We start from the raw sequence: 17,930 nt of genomic DNA on the forward strand, positions 1-17,930 counted from the left end.
CGTAATTTCCAAAACTTGTGTGGCAGTATGGCATAGCGGTTAGGGAGTCACGTTTTTGGCTGGAGAACCTCCACTCAGCTGGGAATCCCATTCGGTAGCCTTGGGCTGGTCATCGTCTCTCAGCCTAGCCTAGTTGTTCTACCTTGCAGGGTTGCTGTGAGGCTATAACTGCGGGGGGGGGGGGGGAGAGACATGTATGCTGCCTTGAGCCCCATGGAGGAATCAATATCATTTCAATCATCCCTTTATTCAGAACCATGTAGACTAGAACCATACTTCAATTGAGGTGGAAAAGATCATAGGTCGTTAAGGATGATGGGTGCGTTGTTAATTACCTGCCTCTGTATACGGCCGCTTCCTAAGTTCCTATTTAAATCAGCCTCTTTATTCGGAATCATGAGGACTAGAAACTTACTTTATTCGAGGGCAGGGGAGAAAAGGACCGTAGCACAACAGCACAGCACCTGCTCTGTGGGCAGAAAGTCCTGGCTTCAATCCGCGGCATTTCCAGGTTAGTCAGGGAACCAACCCTCACCTGAAACTGCCAGTCAGTGTTTGCAATATAAGTCCAAATGGACCAGCAGTCTAAGTTCCTGTGAAGTGGGGCTTCCAGGATTCCTTTCCTTTGTAGCTGGGCTCTCCCCAATGCAGCGCGAATTTCCGTCCCTCCATCCTTTCCCTCTCTCTCCTGGCTCCTGAAACCTTTATGTTTTATTTAAGCAAAAGAGAAAAGACCTTGAGAAGGACTTTGCCTCTTTCCCGCCTGCCTCCAGGAGCGTCGATTTACATGAATGGAAGCCATCTGCGAGGCATAAATCACTCCCCAAATCAAAACCAGGCCTCCTCAACCGCGCCAGCTGGGAGCCGCGGCGATTTCGCACTTTTTTGGTGAATCACAGAACCGGCGACTCAGCAAATCAGCATGGAAAACGCGTTTTTAAAAGGTCAAACCACATTTTTTTTTCATATGTCTTTGCTTCCTGGCTTTGATCCAGTTTTCCCCAAGTTATTTATAGATCCTGAGTCCAAGGAGGGAGAGTTCCATCGACGGAACTCCCCCCAATGGGGACAATCCCTGCGGCGGCCTTCAACAGGCATCGGACTACAACTCCCATCACTTCCCCAGCCACTGGGGTCAATGGGAGTTGTAGTCTAGCACCTCCGGAGGGCCGTTGGTTCAGAGAAGGCCGCCCTGCAGGATATTTATCTACGCTTGGGCCGAAGGCTTGCCACGCAGGGAACTCTCGGCCCTGGATCTGTTTTCCGTGGCAGGGCTCCCCGTAAATAACTTTTCCTTAGTTTTATTTATCACTGATACTTCTGTGCCACTTCATAGAGAACCTTTAAGTGGTTTCTAGAATAAACTAGAAAGCCGCAGAGTCAGAACAGCTTTGCTTCCGGGGCGATTTTGAAGGAGAACGTGTGTCCTCCACGTTCCACCAGGGAGGAAACCTTCCTTTCGTACCATCAACGTGTGCAGGTTCAAATAAAAGTTAATGTGCAGACAGCGAAGGATTAATCATCGCTCTAGGTCCTGGTACCACCCTCACCAGCTGTCTGACAAACAAAGGTGCACCTGTCTCCACCTGATCCATGCAATCCGAAGAGCTCCGGGAGATTTGGGTGGAGCGCCGTGCCATTTCCAGAGGCGATTACAGCAACAGTGTGCCTCTGAGAGGGCCTGATCCAGTCATGCGTTGACCAAGTGCATGAACGGATTCTATCCCCAAGGCAGTCGTCTGCACCCTCTCTTGGTTGAAGTATCCCTTTGGATTCTAAGGTGGAAACACATTGTGCAAAATGGTCTACCTTAGGTTTCCCCCAACCTGGTGGCTTCCAGACATTTTGGAATGCAACACCCAGCATGCCTGGGCATTGGCCGGCTGGGCTGGGGCCGATGGGACTTGTAATCCAAAACAGCTGGAAGGTGACAGGTTGGAGAAAGGCGGAGAAAATACTGGGCCTAGGTCAGGAATGGAGAATCTCTTCCACCACAGGGACTGAATTCAACTTCAGAGATGCTTGTGGGGGCGGGGCCAGAGGCAAAAGGGGGCGGGGACAAACACCTCCACATATCGCAACGTGGAAAGCCGGCCACTCGGCCTTAGGAGAGGGATCTCAACGTTTTAGACTGGAGAAGAAAACGCACAAAAAACAGGGAATGGCCAATTGCTAGTTGGGGGAGGGGCCATGAAAAGGGGCGTGGCTTCCTGGGGAATCCCAGAAGGCCACATTCAACCAAAGGGGCTGAGATTCCCCTACTCCTGGGCTAAATTATTGCTATTATTTCATTTATTATTATTGATGACATTTCTATACCGCCGCAGCACCCTGTGCAGTTTACATGAGATTAAAGCAACGAAAAACGACGTGCAAAATTTTAAATCGTAAAAACATACTCTATGCGCAAAAACACCTGTAAACAATTATAAGCTGTCAGCCGAAGCTAAAAACAGATCTGGGATTGGTGAAGCTTATCACATATTGCTGAATGCCTACGGAAAAAGAAAGGTCTTGAGCTGGTGCCGAAAAGGTAGCAATGTTGGCGCCAGGTGGGCCTCGTCGGGGAGATTGTTCCATAATTGGGGGGCCACCACAGAGAAGGCCCTCTCCCTTGTTGCCGTATTCTGAGCTTCGCTTGGAGTAGACGCCCAGAGGGGGACCTTAGGTGTCGAATAGGCTGTTCCCATCCCAAATCAATCAGCCTTCCTATTTTTGTCTCTGGGAAGTCAGACCAACATTCTGTAGGTACATGTTGCTATATTGTCCATCTGCATGGCTCCGCTCGCTCCTGAGGATCTTGAGAAGGGGGATGGCTGACTCCCACCCACCCTGCTCAGCGCACATACCAGCAGGACGCACACGCATGAATGGTCAGGCATTCGCAAAGTAAATACATCTGGCGTACAGCCGAGGGCACAGCAGTCATGACGCAGGCAGCCGTGGGAATGATGGGAGATCTAGAAACATACAAAGCTGTCTTATATAGAGTCCACCAGTGTTGTCAACACTGACTGGCAGCAACAGCTCTCCCAGGGTTTCAGGCGGCCGTTTTTCCAGCAGTACCTGGAGATGCCAAGGATCAAACCCAGGACCTGCGGTACGCAAAGCAGAGGACCTACCCCTGAGTTATGGCCTGTTTGATGTAGTCCAACCCGAAAGCATTTTGGGGTGCTGGCCATCTCCCCGAAGGTCTAATGGGGAGCACTGGGATTCACTGGCCTGTTGGAGCATTGACGCTGTCCCGGACGTGAAGATTCGTAAATTGACGGCCATATTACAGGACGATGCTAGCAGCCTCCTTCCAACCGAAACCAAACCAGGGTCAGCTCCACAGTTCGGAGAATCAGGGTGTGTGTGTAAAAGAGAGGCAGTGTGGTGCAGTGCTTAGAGGGTCGGACTGGGACATGGGAGACCCGGGTTCTCATCCCCACTCAGCCATGAAGCTCCTTGGGAGACTTTGGGCCAGTCCCGGACTCTCAGCCTAAGCTACCTCGCAGGGTGGTTGTGAAAACGGAGGACTTCGTGCTAGGAAACAGCTGAAGGTGACACAGTGGTGTGCCAAAAGGCAACCAGGAGCAGGAAGCCGTGGCATGCTTGCTTGCGTGCGTGCGTGCCTGGAGAGGGTGTTACGCCAATCCGGAGGCCTCATCCTGCACTGCGCTACAACTGGGAATCGCTCCGTTCCTCGCCACATCCACGCCATGACCGAAAGAGCGCTGCACAGCCTCTGGAAGTCTGGGGGGAAACAGCAGCAGGGAGAGAGCACCAATCCCACCCCCACATGAGCCAAAGCAAACACTCAGCGAGCAAAGCCAAACCCGTCCAAATTCCTAATTGCCCCGCCTGGAACGAAGCGGCACGAAGCGAGCCAGCAACCATCGGCGTCTGCGGCCTGCAGCTGTGCACTGCTCTGGGGGATGGTCGGAATGCCACATTCTTTCTTCTTTGGGGGGGGGGAGGGAGGGCCACGTTGCCGACCTTTGCTGAAATCGGACCCAGAAGGTACTGATCCGCTCCGGAGCAGAGGTTTCAGCGGCAGATACAGGGCAGGAGAGAAATTTGCGAAGTAGCAGCCGACGAATTTCTTCTCTGCCCAATCACGAAGTCGAGAGGAGCTGGGCCTCAGGCGTGCCTTGAACTCGCATCCTCAAAACTGAACTCTCACTCTCTTCCTCCCAGCCGCATTGGGGTTGCTTGTGGTCACTGGCCGGTGTTGAACTGAAGCTTCTGCCCCAGCAGGTGCGATCAAAGTGTGATCACTTTTAATTAGCAGTGTATTAGCTGGGGGGGGGGGGCAAATCCTGAAAAGGCCTCTAGGGCTCAGCTCTGGATGCTGTCTTCATCCTCAAAGGTTTTTCAATTTTTTAAAAATTGGGAGCTTTATCACAGGGGTGCAGGACGCTACTGCGGTGGCGGTCCCCCAAGGCCTTGTGCGGGCCGGGTGTGGCCACGCCCACTGGCATCAATGGCAGGGTGAGGGGGCGTGCAGGGGATTCCTAAACCTAACCCCAGCCTCAAGCTCTACCCTGCGGAGGAACCTCAGGAGGCTCCGCGGGGCAAGTTGTGTAGCCAAACGGGCCGAAATGCGGCCTGCAAATTCTGCACTGCTGCTTCCTATGAACTGCCTTGATGGCTATTGCCAAGGCAGGGCCATTTGCTCAGCAATCTATTGCTGAAAGGGACCACACCTAAGGCTAGATGGAGCTCATAAAAAGGGATGTCGTTTGTCCCCAGAAACTACAGCGCAGGGGGACAAGGTAGACTGCCGCTCCAGAGGGAGGTTCCATTTATCATAGAATAGGAGAGTTGGAAGGGGCCTACAAGGCCATCGAGTCCGACCCCCTGCTCAATGCAGGAATCCACCCTAAAGCATCCCTGACAGAGGGTTGTCCAGCTGCCTCTTGTAGTGTGGGAGAGCCCACAACCTCCCTAGGTCACTGGTTCCATTGTCGTACTGCTCTATCCGTCAGGAAGTTTTTCCTGATGTCCAGCCGGAATCTGGCTTCCTGTCACTTGAGCCCGTTATTCCATGTCCTGCACTCTGAGATGATGGAGAAGAGATCCTGGCCCATGTGACGTTTTAAGTATTTGAAGTATTTAGTTCTCTTTCAAGCAATCTCTCAAGGGGAATCCCGTCCATTCCGATCCCGAAGCTTCTCTGCCGCTCCAGTCTTCACGCACACTTACTAGGGAGTAAGCCCCGTTAAACAAGTCGCCCCGCAGAGTCGTACGGCATGTAAGCGCAGCTCCGCAGTTCCGTGCAGCAGTGCTACGCCCTTTGGGACTTCTTTTAGTTTAGTAGTTCAGAACTAGCAGGGAGACCGGTGGCATTCCCTGAATTCAGCTCCCTTTACGGGTTTTCTATTGTGTTTGGAAAGATCTCGTTAAAGGGGGGGGCCTTTCTGGGGGGTGGAAATTCTAATAAAATCAAATAAAAATAAGGAGTGCTTCTGAATCATAACCCATTAAAATCAAGAAAAGGGGATTATAGCGTTGCTCTGATGTGCTCCCTTTACGGGCTTTTGCAGTCGAAAGCTCCTGCTGGCTTTGAATGCCAAGTGTGTCTGGAAAAGGTCATAGCAGCAAAAGTTAGAAGGTAAAAAGAGAAACTGCCAGTAGTTAGACAATGAACAAGGCTTGGCAAAGATCACATGTATGGACCCATGTAGATATCAATCTCACGCAGCAGCGAGAAGGCGGAGGGAGAGGTTTTAATTATAAACACAGCAAGGTAACGTCCCTTTATTGCGGGCACGCAGAATCCGTCATTCCCAGTTAGATCGGCAATTCCCAAGCTGTAACACCGGGCGGGCGAGGGTGTTGCAGGGCAGCCGCACGGGATACGTTCGTGTTAAGGCTTCCATGAGCCCCAAAGGAGAGTGCCTGCTGCCTCCCTGCGTGATCTCAACGCTTTGGCCTTCTCCGTTTGAGAACGAGTCATTCTCTCCTGTTCACGGACCGGGTTGCGATGGGATCGTTTCATGCGTTCTGGTATCAAGATGCAGATGGAAAAGCTGCCCTCTGAGGAGTCTACCCGCTGCGTCTCTATACGAATCTTAAGTGCTCAATGTCCAGTCCAGGGCAGGGCAGTTCTGCCACAAAGAGATCGCTCTGAAGGCAGAGACTGTTTGCCCTTTAAGGAGGCTGGCTATTGTGTCTCTGCCTGGAGTTCCTGTTCTGAAATTGCTTCCTCCCCAGCAGGACCCATTCTTGTGGAATAGGCAGCCAGTGTGGTGTAGTGGTTAGTGCTGGACTAGGACTCAGGAGATCCCAGTCTCAGTCAGCCTAACCTACCTCACAGGGTTGTTGTGAGAATAAAATAGAGAGGAGGACCGTGTAAGCCGCCTTTCCTCACAAGAGGAAAATTGGTGAGATATAAATGTAAAAACACATTACAGAATGTATTAGGTTTTTTTGTTCCACAAATCCAAAATAAATACACCTGTGCATTCACAGACGTGAGAAGTAGGCAGCGTACGATGTACTTTGCGTAAATGACTCATTGCAAGAAAGGACAAAAAGGATTTAGAAACACACACACACAAAAACCAACCCTGACATGCGGCACTATCCTTTTTATTAACAGAAAATGTACAACTTCAGAGGCCTACTGGTCGTCCAGAATCAACTGGGCCTGATAAATAAGGAAAGAGGGTATTTTCAAATCGGCGTTTCGGAAAAAAAATACCAAGCAGGTGTATTATTTACATGCCAGAACGTTTGCCACTGGAAAGGTCATGTTTTAAACTACTCGGTGCCCCTGGATTTCGACGGCAACCTTTTGCCTCGATGTTTCTGTGGCGAAGGACAAGGGGGTATTTGTCACGTCTTTTGCAGGTTTGGCTTGCTGTTCACATAAAGTCAACTATAAAACTTTGGAGGTAAAAGTCGCTCCCTTCCTTTTTCCTTTTGCAAGCTGATCTTTATCAAAGGCAAACACCGCGCCTTAGGTTGCAGCCAAGTGTGGCAAAGGGTCAGCAGAAGAAAAGAAGGACCGTGGCAGGGAGCTCTCCTAGTTGAAGGTCAGCAACTAGCAGCCCCTGGGCTTCAATCCGCCCGGGGTGGTCTAAATTGCCAACACAGAAGAGTTTACGAGGGGTATATTTGGGGTGGAAAACCCGGTGACCCAACAGGAAACCTTTCGGAAGGAGGCGTGGCATGAAGCGTCCAAACATCTAGAGGTTTGTAGACCTTCCTTTGATACACCCCAATTCCTTAACCGTCTAAGGCAGCCTTTAGGACTGCTTACAGACCAGCATGGATCAATCTCTCCACCCAAGAGATGCAGAGTGCAGGAATCGATGCTTGCAAGCAAGCACACACTGGAAAGAATATCAGAGATGAAGCCTGTTTTGGACACATTCCCAGGGGAATGCCGTGTCAGGAAGCTATGAACGCCGCAAGACGGGACGAGGATTCTTGAAAAACACATCCGGAACAGAGGAAATGCCGTCCTTGATCAATTCCAGGAAGGGTCAGTTACGGGCCAAGAAATGAAGAAGGGGGTAAGGAATGGGGTGGGCGGAGTGCTTTTTAAGAAACCAACATGGCACTTGGGACTTTGGTGGGGACAGAGAGCTGAAGGCGGTTTCTGCAACCGTTCTGGGAACCCAACGCAGCATCCGCGGAAGCTTAAGGAACAGGGATCTTATACGTCAGCGCTACACAGTTGCTCAGGAGGAGGAGGAGGAGGAGGGAAGAAGGAAGAAGGGAAAGCAATGTTGGTTTGAACCAACCACCACTTCCCAAAATTCCACATAATGTCCAAAGGTCCCAGGAAATTTCAGGGATATCAGCAAGGCCTCAGGCGCCAGTAGTAAGAGTATAACCCACAACGAAAGTAGGGGAAGTGGTCTAGCCCAACGGGAGGGTATGATGGAAGAAGCACCCCCGGCTCAGGGCAGCGCCTTGTGCAAACTCACTCCACGTCCCGACGTCATTCCGCTGCGCGTTTCCTTGCTCTTACGGAGCAACCAGGCGTGAGGCGAAACGTCTCCACACAAGCAAGGGGAACCGTCTAAAGAAACACGGCTGGATTTTGGGGGACTGTGTTCAAAGCGTGTCCGGAAGCCGGGGCCTCCGATTGCGGGCGTTTTGGCGAAAAATGAGCCCCGAAATCCACGATCAACGGCAGCTGTTTTCCAGTAAGTTGCCAGGACAGTCAGCCTCATCTGCCGCCCGGCTGCTTTTGGGACCACTGACGTGCTTGTGGTGCCCCTGATCCCAGGACCCAGTTCCCAGCTTCTGTGTTTCCTGACGGTGCTGCACGCACGCGTGCTACTGAACACCACAGCTGTCCTATACGAAGATGACTACAGCGCCCGCAGCCGTATCAGTGAGGGGTATTATGCCGGAAGATTGGCCCAGGAAGGCCATCGCAGAGAGGAAGAGATGAAGGCCCTCCCTCCCTCCCTATGAAGATGCCGTGTAGAGGAAGGCGAGCATGTCAATGTGAAAATGTTCTCTGCATGCATGGATTGCTTCACGGGAGGGACGGGGAACCTTCACGCAGAGGCGCCTTCCGGAAGGCCAAAACCTTACAGGCCAACGGGAAGAATCCCCCATGGAATTCTCAGGGCATTCCAAAAACCATGTGAAGAGCAACCGGAGCAAGCAAGGGGAACGGGCCGGAGGTCCTCGTTATCAACCGTACAAGAAATCATATGCGTTGGGATGGATTAAGAGCTTAAGGGGTAATAGTTCTATGTAAATTTTTGATTATTAAAAGGTATTGACAGTAAGCTATAAAAAAAACAGTATAAGTTTAAGTTTGGAGTGAGAAGGGCTGGAAGCAAGCCTTTCCCAACCCAGTGCCCTCCAAATAGGTCGGACTACAACTCCCATCATTCCCGGACAACCCATCTGGAGTGTGCCAGGTCAGGAAAGGCCCACTTGGAGACATAGCCGGCGGGGAGTATGGGCTCTAGAGTCTCTTCTTGATGAGCTTCTCCAGTTTCCGGATGCGGGACGACTCCTGTTCCGGCGTGGGGGCCGTCAGCGAGACGGAGCCCGCATTGTCGGCCCCGGAGGGAGGGGCCGGGAGCCTCTGGCGGAACAACTCCAACATGCTGGTCTGCTCGCTCCGTTTGAGACCCTGTTGGGATTTGGGCAGGGGAGAAAAAAGAAAGAAAAAAACATCAAAGCACCCACTCCTGGTCTCGGCTACTATTGCCCGGGGCCGAGGTTGTAAGAGACAGCAATGCTGTGCCCCAGAAATGTGTTTCGGATTTGTGGGAAATTGCAAGTTGGCTGGAGGCCGCCCCGGGTGTACGATTCCAAAAGGGAAGACGAGGCCTATGGTTCTCAGAGGAGTGAGCAACCTGCGGACCTCGGCCCAATGCCATGCGGCCTCCCATTCAAAACCCTTCTCCGTGCAATCAGTTTAGATCTCTGGCAGGAGAAATCCGTCCCCTTCCGTGGCAGTCAGCTGGAAAGGAGGTTGGGGGGAGAGAAGGGGTTGCAGACAGAGAGGGGATGGCAAACCGAGAGAGAGAAAAGGGGTGGCAGAAAAAGAGAGAGAGGGAGCGAGCGAGAAGGGGGTTGGAGAAAGAGAAAGAAAAGGGGTGGCAGAAAGAGAGAGAGAGAAAGAGAAGGGGTTGCAGAGAGAGGGGGTGGCAGGCAGAGAGAAAAGGGGTGTCAGAAAAAAGAGAGAAAGCAGAAAAAGAGAGGGAGGGAGGGAGAGAGAAAGGGGTTGGAGAAAGAAAAGGGGGTGACAGAGAGAAAGAGAAGGGGTTGCAGAGAGAGAGGGGGTTGCAGAGAGAGGGGGGTGGCAGACAGAGAGAGAGAAGGGGTGGCAGACAGAGAGAGAGGGAGGGAGGGAGAGAGAAAGGGGTCGGAGAAAGAGAAAGAAAAGGGGGTGACAGAGAGAAAGAGAAGGGGTTGCAGAGAGAGAGGAGTTGGCAGACAGAGAGAGAGAGAAGGGGTGGCAGAAAAAGAGGGAGGGAGGGAGAGAGAAAGGGGTCAGAGAAAGAGAAAGAAAAGGGGGTGGCAGAAAGAGAGAGAAAGAAAAGGGGTGACCTCCCCCTTTGGGCTCTGGCCAACTGCTTGCTTTGTCCCTGCCCACCACTGAAACGCGCCCCCCTGCCGCTGAGTCAAAACCCTCATCCAAAACTGCCTGTCCTACGGGACGGTCCCTCCATTTCCCCCGGGGGGTCAGCAGGACTACCCAAAGGCGAGCCTGCCCCCCTCTGACCCGGAGGGCTTCTCCTCACCTTCATGTCCAGGATCTTCTGGAAGGTGTCGGTGCTGCAGTCGGCCAGGAGTTTGATATAGTTGTCCACAAACACCACCAAGGGCTCGTGCGGAGCCATCACCACCTTGGAGGGGCAGAGGAACCCCGAGAGAAACGGAAACACAACTGAGGCGGACGGGCAGATTAAACACCCCCCGTTAAAAGCACCCCAAACGGAAAGGAACAACGCCCAACCGGTTAGGATCCCCCCGAAGCACCCAGAGAATGAGTTCCCTATTAGTACATAGGTTTGATCTTGAAGTTTTTGGAAGCAAAAGGAAAAGAAACCTGGGGCAAATAAGAAAGCTTTCCCGGAGCACTGAAAGGAAAAACAAAGAAGGGCGCCAGGCATTTTGCCTTAGAGCAGCGTGTCAAGCTTTGGGTCCGCAAGCAAAACCCAGCCGGCCTGGGGTCCCCAGATGGCTCCACCCCCGTTCCCCAAACCACAGCACATTTGGCGGTTTTCAACTTTTCTGCATCCCCCCCCCCCCCCCGTTCTAAAAGGTTGACACTTCTCTCCTAAGTAGGACCTTGAAGCTAAAATATGCTGGTATCTTTGGCCCTGTTTACCGCTGGTATGCGGCCGCCGAGAACTCCTTCAAAATGAGATCTGGCCATTGAGCTAAAACCAGTTTGCCCCCTGGCAGTTCCCGTCCCGCTCTGCCACACTCTTCAAATACTTGAAAGGTTGTTACGCAGAGGAGGGCCGGGATCTCCTCTCGATCCTCCCAGAGTGCAGGACATGGAATAAGGGGCTCAAGTGACAGGAAGCCAGATTCCGGCTGGACATCAGGAAAAGCTTCCTGACTGTTAGAGCGGTACGACAACGGAACCCATTACCTAGGGACCTGAAAGGTTGTCACACAGAGGAGGGCCAGGATCTCTTCTCAATCCTCCCAGAGTGCAGGACATGGAACAAGGGGCTCAAGTGACAGGAAGCCGGATTCCGGCTGGACAGCAGGAAAAGCTTCCTGACTGTTAGAGGGGTACGACAATGGAACCCATTACCTAGGGACCTGAAAGGTTGTCCCACAGAGGAGGGCCAGGATCTCTTCTCGATCCTCCCAGAGTGCAGGACACAGAATAACGGGCTCAAGTTAAAGGAAGCCAGATTCCAGCTGGACATTAGGAAAAACTTCCTGACTGTTAGAGCAGTACGACAATGGAACCAGTTGCCTAGGGAGGTGGTGGTCTCTCCCACACTAGAGGCGTTCAAGAGGCAGCTGGACAACCCTCTGTCGGGGATGCTTTAGGGTGGATTCCTGCACTGAGCAGGGGGTTGGACTCGATGGCCTTGTAGGGACCCCTTTCAACTCTGCTATTCTATGATTCTATGAGACAGCAAGTGGTAGAAAGATGGAAGAGAGCCAGGAGAGAAGAAGAAATCCGGCAGGACTCCGGCCGGGGGGTTTGCTTCAGAGGATCTTCCGGGGGGGAAATGATCGCAGCGGGGAAGACGGATGGATCTCCTGGGAAAGGGCGCGCCGTCCTTTCGGTGCGGTCACGGAGAAAGACTTCTGGAAGGGGCAAACGGCTTACCTTGAGGATCATTTCGGCCCGGGTCATGCTCTTGACCACGATTTTGGTGTAGCTGGCCGGGGCCTTCCTCACCACCTGGGAGCCGATGGAAGGCAGGTCCAACAGAACCATCTTCAGGGAATGCGTGTCCAGCAGGAGCTGAGTCGGGATTAAAAGCGGGGTTCGGTTTTAGCAGGGGTACGTGGATTTCCCCAAGGGGGAAAAAAAATAATCAAAATCATTATCTTTTCCAATGCCCTAAAGCAAAGTTGCAGGGCCCCCCCCTGCCCCCCGCGCTGGGGTCCCAATCCTGCCACTCCCACCCTGTTAATTGTTTGTGGAGTTTTCCCGCTTTTGTGCGGTTTTGACTCCATTTTAAAAGTCTGAAACGCCTCTCCGGAGGTTTCGTTACCAGCAGGAACCGCTTGAAGCTCAAATGTGCTGGTGTTTTTGATACTTCAACCCCTCCTCCGTTTTGCCTCCCACTACCCCCAGAGCGTCTCCGAAATGGAATTTGGCACCGGGGTTGAAAGACGCTCCACCTCCGTGCCCTAAAAACGCCCTTCCTGAATTTGGTGACCTGCAGATGCTTTCCTGCTTAAACATGCACAGAGTTGCCCCCTAAATTTGGTTTCCACCTTCAGGCAGAACGTGGAGCTCAAATACGTCCGGCCTGGCAGACACCACCTCCTGAATTATACGTCAAAAACCAAGCATCTAGTCCTCATGGTGGAGTAGAAAAAATTCCAGAAGAGAAGCTGCAAGTTGTAGGACTTCCCCCGCCCCATGCTGGCTGGGGAATGCTGGGAATTGTAGTACATTTTCTGCCCCATGCCGGCTGGGTAACGCTGGGAATTGTAGGACCTTTTTTCTTGTCGAAACACGTGTAGGATTGCGCCCCGATTCTCTTAGAGCCAGTGACTAAGCCATTAAGAGAGGTGTTTCGAACTTTTAGATTGGGCGGGGGAAAACTGCACGAAAGCTGGGAGTTCCCCAAATGATTGCGGGTGAAGGGGAACCCCGGAAAGCCAAATGAGGAACCCCAAGACTTTCGACTGTGTTGGGCGTTGTATGATTCATACCTCCACACCACCCGAAAGGGGAGTTTTACAATGTTTTCATGACTAAAACGAACAGACGGAAGGACGGGATCCGGGGTTGATGGGTCGCTTTTTCTTGTAGCCCCCTGACCCCCCCTTTTTTAAAACAACGCCTCCTTTTCTCACCTGTTCCGCCCCGACCATGCTGATCGGCTTGCACTTGAAGAGATGGTTGATGAACTTGGGGATGAAGGCGCTGCGGGAAAAGAGCGGGAGAAATTAAAGCCGTGCGTCTCACGTGCACCTCGAAGGACCGACGGACGACAGAGAACTTTCCCTCCCAAAAAATAGGGCGCCACCGCCCCACAGGCCATGGAGGGAAAAGGGGATTTCTCGGCTTGTGACACGGCCAATGGGCTTCTCAGGAAGCAAGCGGACAGTTCTGTTCCTAGGCTCTGTACTTCCAGGCCATCCAAAAACGCCACGCCGAGAAAAGTGGCGTCCTGTGTAACTTAGGAAGCTTCCTTCAGAGGTTTTAAAGGTTCTGCCAATCAGCAGGCAGCCAGAAGCAAGCCCATCCCTTTGAGGCTTGCAGGGAGAAGTGTGTGTGTGTGTGTGTGTGTGTGTGTGTGTGTGTGTGTGTGGAAAACGGAGACCTGTATAACTAACGTGACTTTGTACAGCCTCTCCCAGTCTACGTGGTTTAGGGGTAGGAACCTGGTGCCTTCCGGGTGTTGTGGAGTGCAACTCCCATCCACCCTGGCAAGCGCAGCCACTGGCAAAGGATTATGGGCATCGTAGCCCCAAAACATCTCAAAGGCATCAGCTTGCTTCGTGATGATTTTATTTGCTGGTTCTGCGAGTCGGAGCGGGGCGTGAACTGACACGGGGGCCACCACCAGTAGGGGAGGAGGTCCCACAGTTGGACAGCCATCTGTCAGGGACGCTGTAGGGTGGATTCCTGCATTGAGCAGGGGGTTGGACTCGATGGCCTTAGAGGCCCCTTCCAACTCTACTAATCTATGATTCTATGATTCACCCTCTGCACCCCACAGTATTTGACACTGTGGCCCCTTTTAAACTCCAGTACAGTTGACTCCAGTAGACTTTTGGGGAGTCTGCCGAAACTATTTCCAATTTTTTTTGCAAACAACTCGGGTCCTTTCCGAGCGGGTTCCGTAGAGCTCCACGTGGCGAGCCGTTAGCTTACGGAACTCACCGCCGCAAGAACTCACTCCTGTCTTCTCCAACCTGGAGCCTTGGAGACACATTGAACTACAACTCCCAGAATTCCACCTTTCGGTACAGGCCCGCCCCGTTCCTACTATATCCATCCTTGAGTCTCTACACAATCCCGCGCTTGCTTGCTCGGAAGTAAGCCTCGCTCTGTCCGATGGAGCTCCGTCCCAGGATAAGCGTGGCCGGGACGGCACGCCAGAGAAGCCTCTGCGGGAAGCACCCAGAAGGCCGAGCGACCACTCACTTGGCAAACTTGATGCAGAACTGGGTGAAGTACTTGCGGGTGGAGGCCAGGTTGTCACGGATGATGGGGACGTTCTGTTTAATGTGGAGGATCACGGAGGTGACGTAAGGGCTTTGGTCGCCAACGTGCTCCACATTCTGCCACTGCATCTAAAGAGACCCGGCAGATTTAATTAATTTTTCTGAATCGTCTTAGAGCAGGGGTGTTGGACCTCTAGCCGAGGGGCCAAATCAGGCCCTCAGGTGGCCCCTCCCCTTTCCCCTCAACCACCAATGGCAGTTTCCCAGCTATTTCGCCATTTTTATCCCACGTTCTTCGAAGGCTCGGCGACTCAGCAAGAAGATCTCGGAGCGAAAATACGCTGCGGTTTTTCAAGATTTCTGCCCCTTTGGCCCCTCCCACCCCCGGAATGCGCTCCCGCCCCTCCCGCGGGCTTCTCCGACATCCGACCCTCAGGCTGGGAGGGTTGCGACACCCTGCCTTCGCCCCCTTTACCTTGCTCATGGCGGTGAGGGCTGGATCGCAGGCCGCGTCCAAGTCCTGCACCAGAAGCTGGATGCTGTTGGAGATGACGCTGCAAAGGGAGACGAAGACGTGATCCGGCGGCCTCCCCAGCACACGCAGAGAAGGCCCCGCTCGGGTGACCCTCCCGCCTCACCCGAAGATGTCACCGAAGGGTGCCCATTTGCTAGTTGGCTTTATTCAACAGCTTTCTCTGTTTATTGCCGTATTTACTGGCCTACGGCACGGCCCAAGGCAGGCCGTCAGCTGAAGCAGGGTCCCGCCTCACCGCCTTTTCCTCCACACTCCCAATCTGCTCGCCTGTGCACTGCCAGGTAGTTTACCGCCTGGTGCAGACACGCGCCCCCCGCCTCGCTCCTGCACTGCCCTTCATCTGCTTCCACCTTCAAGAGTTGCGTGTCCGGCAAAGTATCGCGAGAGATCTTAGATCTTCTGGGACTTCTCACGATTGTCCGGCTCCTGAAGGCGGAAAGACCTTACAGGCAGTGTGGGTGAAGCAGGCGGACATGTCCGTACCAGGAAAAGTAACCCAGCTGGCCAGCAGCCAGGCGGAGAAGAGGCACGTGGGCAAGCAGCTACTTCTTAGTCCTGCTGGCTACCTGCCTGGCAAGGCGGCCAGCAGGAACAGGAAGCCACAGACCCTTCGAAGGGGGAGCGTGCCGACCTTCCCACACTTTGCCGCCTGCTGCGCCCGCTTCCTACCCCTTCATGGTAGGGCCAGCGTTCTCCAAAGTGACCCGCCAAAAGTGAAAACGAGGCCGTGACAAGGCTTGGTGGCTTCAGAGTAGCTCACGCTACAGCCCCGTTCCCAACCCGTGTCTGGGCTGTACCACTTTGGCCGGTGATAGAGGGGGCTGCACAGCTGAGCGCTAAAAGGAGACAAAAGCGTTGATGTCGAAAACTAGCAAATTGGGGGAAAGAGGCTAGTCTGGAAATCCATGCCAAGGGGGCCTAGTTGGGCTGCCTCTCAGTTCATTTATTTTACGGGACTTATGAATTGCTTAAATGGACAATGTTTCTAAGTGATGTGGAGAAAATCAAGACTTGATACAGGGGACAGGGCTACCTTCTTGGGAACGCCTGTTGGAAAAGATGTTTTCTGCCGGCGCTGAAGACCACAGGAATTGGCGTCTGTCCAATTTATAGTGGCAGGGAGTTCCACCGGCCGACAAAGACTTCTTTTTAATCAAGCAAGCTCTTGGTACGTAAGCCGCTCATTTGCTAAAGGGGACTCCGTTGCAAAAGCCCCCCTCACTTATTTTCAAGGCAAGCCGGTGCCTTCGCTGCTAACGTGTTTTTTCCCCCGTGCCCGTCTCTCGACAGGCCTTGTCAGCCAAAGTGACATTTCTTTCACGAGCCACGAAGCGAAAGGAAAACGAAGCTGACAGGAACCGATATTTCTATTAACGGTGACATTTGTTGCGCCGTTAACAGCTGCCCGTGTGAGCCCTGACAGGTTGAGCGCCTTCTCCTGAGGGGAAAATGTTACCGAGAGGGTGGTGGCCGCGGCCTAGGTGTGAGGTGACAGTTCTGGCAGGAAGTTATTTTAGCAGTTCCTGAGGGAAAATTGACGACTTTAATTAGTAAATTAAAGAGTACATTATTCCTAGGTAGATTAGACCTGTCAGGTCTCTCTGAGGGAGTGGTGCGGCGGTGCCGAATTTAGGGATTTGGCAGCCAGCTGGAGCGTAGCTGAGTTTATGTAATGGAGCCATACGTTCCCGGCCCTCCGGCAAAATTCGAATTCTGTTACACATCTGCAAAGGGCACAGGTTGATTTTTAGGCGGCGTTTTCAAACGCAACGGGGATCGGATCGTCTGTGTGGAGTTGCGGGTACAGCCAGGTTTAAGATTTGGGTATTTGTTTATACAGCCCTGAAGAACTCAGGAGAAGGATACTTAGGAGATCAATGGATCCCCTACTAGCCCACTCGGTAGCTGCGCTTTGATCAGGATACTCTCCTGATGTGACCAAGTTTTCAGAGGTTCGGCTCATCACGGCTCGGAACAAGGCCTTTCATGTCAGAGCACCCATTCCCTGGAACTCCCAACCACTACGAATTCGAACCCTTCTGGGTTTTCAGCGCTCACTGAAACACACACACACACACCGCCTTTTTGGACAGGCATTCCTAAGAAAGCGACTCGCCCTGCGTACAAAGACTTGTGTTTTGTATGTCGCTTGGAAATTTCTGGAATGCAAGCGGTACGTCGATTTCGTGGATTTAGTCAAACCAATCAAATCGATAAGCAGCAGTATCAAAAAGAGGACCACCCGTCTTGTCCAGCCGGTCAGGGTGAAGCGCAAGATATTCTGGCAGCGCTTGTATGAACAGTTCCCTACAATAATTATCCAGTGGATCCTCGAAGCCCCCCGGACCAGCTGCCTGGCAATTCATCAACGATGTGCATCAGCGTCCCCCAACCTGTCGCCCCACAACACATCTGGAGGACGCCAAGTTGCGGGACGCTGCTGAAAGATGATGAACCTGGAATCAACAAATAAGCAACTTGAAACCAGCACCAACTCTTCCACCCGCCCCGTTCTGCGTTAAGAAGAACAGCTGGGGGCGAAGCGAGCCCAGAGCGAAGCCGTCGCCGTACGTACATGCTGAAGGTGTCCATCTCTCCCATCAAGTTGATCCTCTCCATGAGGCTGATGTCCACCTTCTCTTTGAGTTTTTCCTCAAGCTGTTGGGTCGAGGGATGGGGGTCATGTCAAATTGGGACACTCTGCCCATGAAGTTCAACTGATTCCAAAAATCTCCATTTCTGGAGGGACGAAACTCTTTCATAGGATCATAGAATGTGCCTTGAGGCACAAGCTAACCGTCGCCTGCATTTGATTTCCCAAGACAGGGAGACCTCTCTCACGGGCCCAGGTGCCAGGGCATCACCCGTCCCATTCCTAACCGCTAGAACCGTCCATCCTGTTCTCTCGCATTCTGCCAGAATGCCAGTATGCGTTCAGAGCTATTCTGTTCTCCCTCACAAGGACTAGAAACTTGGTGGTTTCGTTTTTAAATGGAGGCGCGATTTCAGCTCTCAGAATGGACATCTTCGAACGGTCATGCTATTAAAACGTGGGCTGCAGAACCACAGCCCTGGGGGCAAACTCCAGCTCCCCTGGGGT

General features: G+C 52.7%; 1 protein-coding gene across 3 annotated transcripts in view; it reads right to left on the reverse strand.

Annotated features, from left to right (window-relative positions):
• Positions 1–6,563: 6,563 nt before the first annotated feature.
• Positions 6,564–17,930, reverse strand: part of VPS53 (VPS53 subunit of GARP complex) — a 37,246-nt gene continuing 25,879 nt past the window's right edge. For all 3 annotated transcript variants that reach the window (XM_063146759.1, XM_063146758.1, XM_063146757.1), the window contains exons 16-22: positions 17,406–17,488; positions 14,771–14,849; positions 14,276–14,424; positions 12,979–13,048; positions 11,774–11,911; positions 10,215–10,319; positions 6,564–9,097 (exon numbers count right to left, since the gene is read on the reverse strand). In XM_063146759.1, the coding sequence (XP_063002829.1) occupies positions 8,927–9,097; positions 10,215–10,319; positions 11,774–11,911; positions 12,979–13,048; positions 14,276–14,424; positions 14,771–14,849; positions 17,406–17,488 (795 nt within the window). In that variant the 3' untranslated portion in view covers positions 6,564–8,926. The remainder of the gene's footprint in view (positions 9,098–10,214; positions 10,320–11,773; positions 11,912–12,978; positions 13,049–14,275; positions 14,425–14,770; positions 14,850–17,405; positions 17,489–17,930) is intronic.

The sequence above is a fragment of the Elgaria multicarinata genome, chromosome 22 (genome assembly GCF_023053635.1).
Source record: "Elgaria multicarinata webbii isolate HBS135686 ecotype San Diego chromosome 22, rElgMul1.1.pri, whole genome shotgun sequence".
NCBI classification, from domain to species: Eukaryota; Metazoa; Chordata; class Lepidosauria; order Squamata; family Anguidae; genus Elgaria; species Elgaria multicarinata.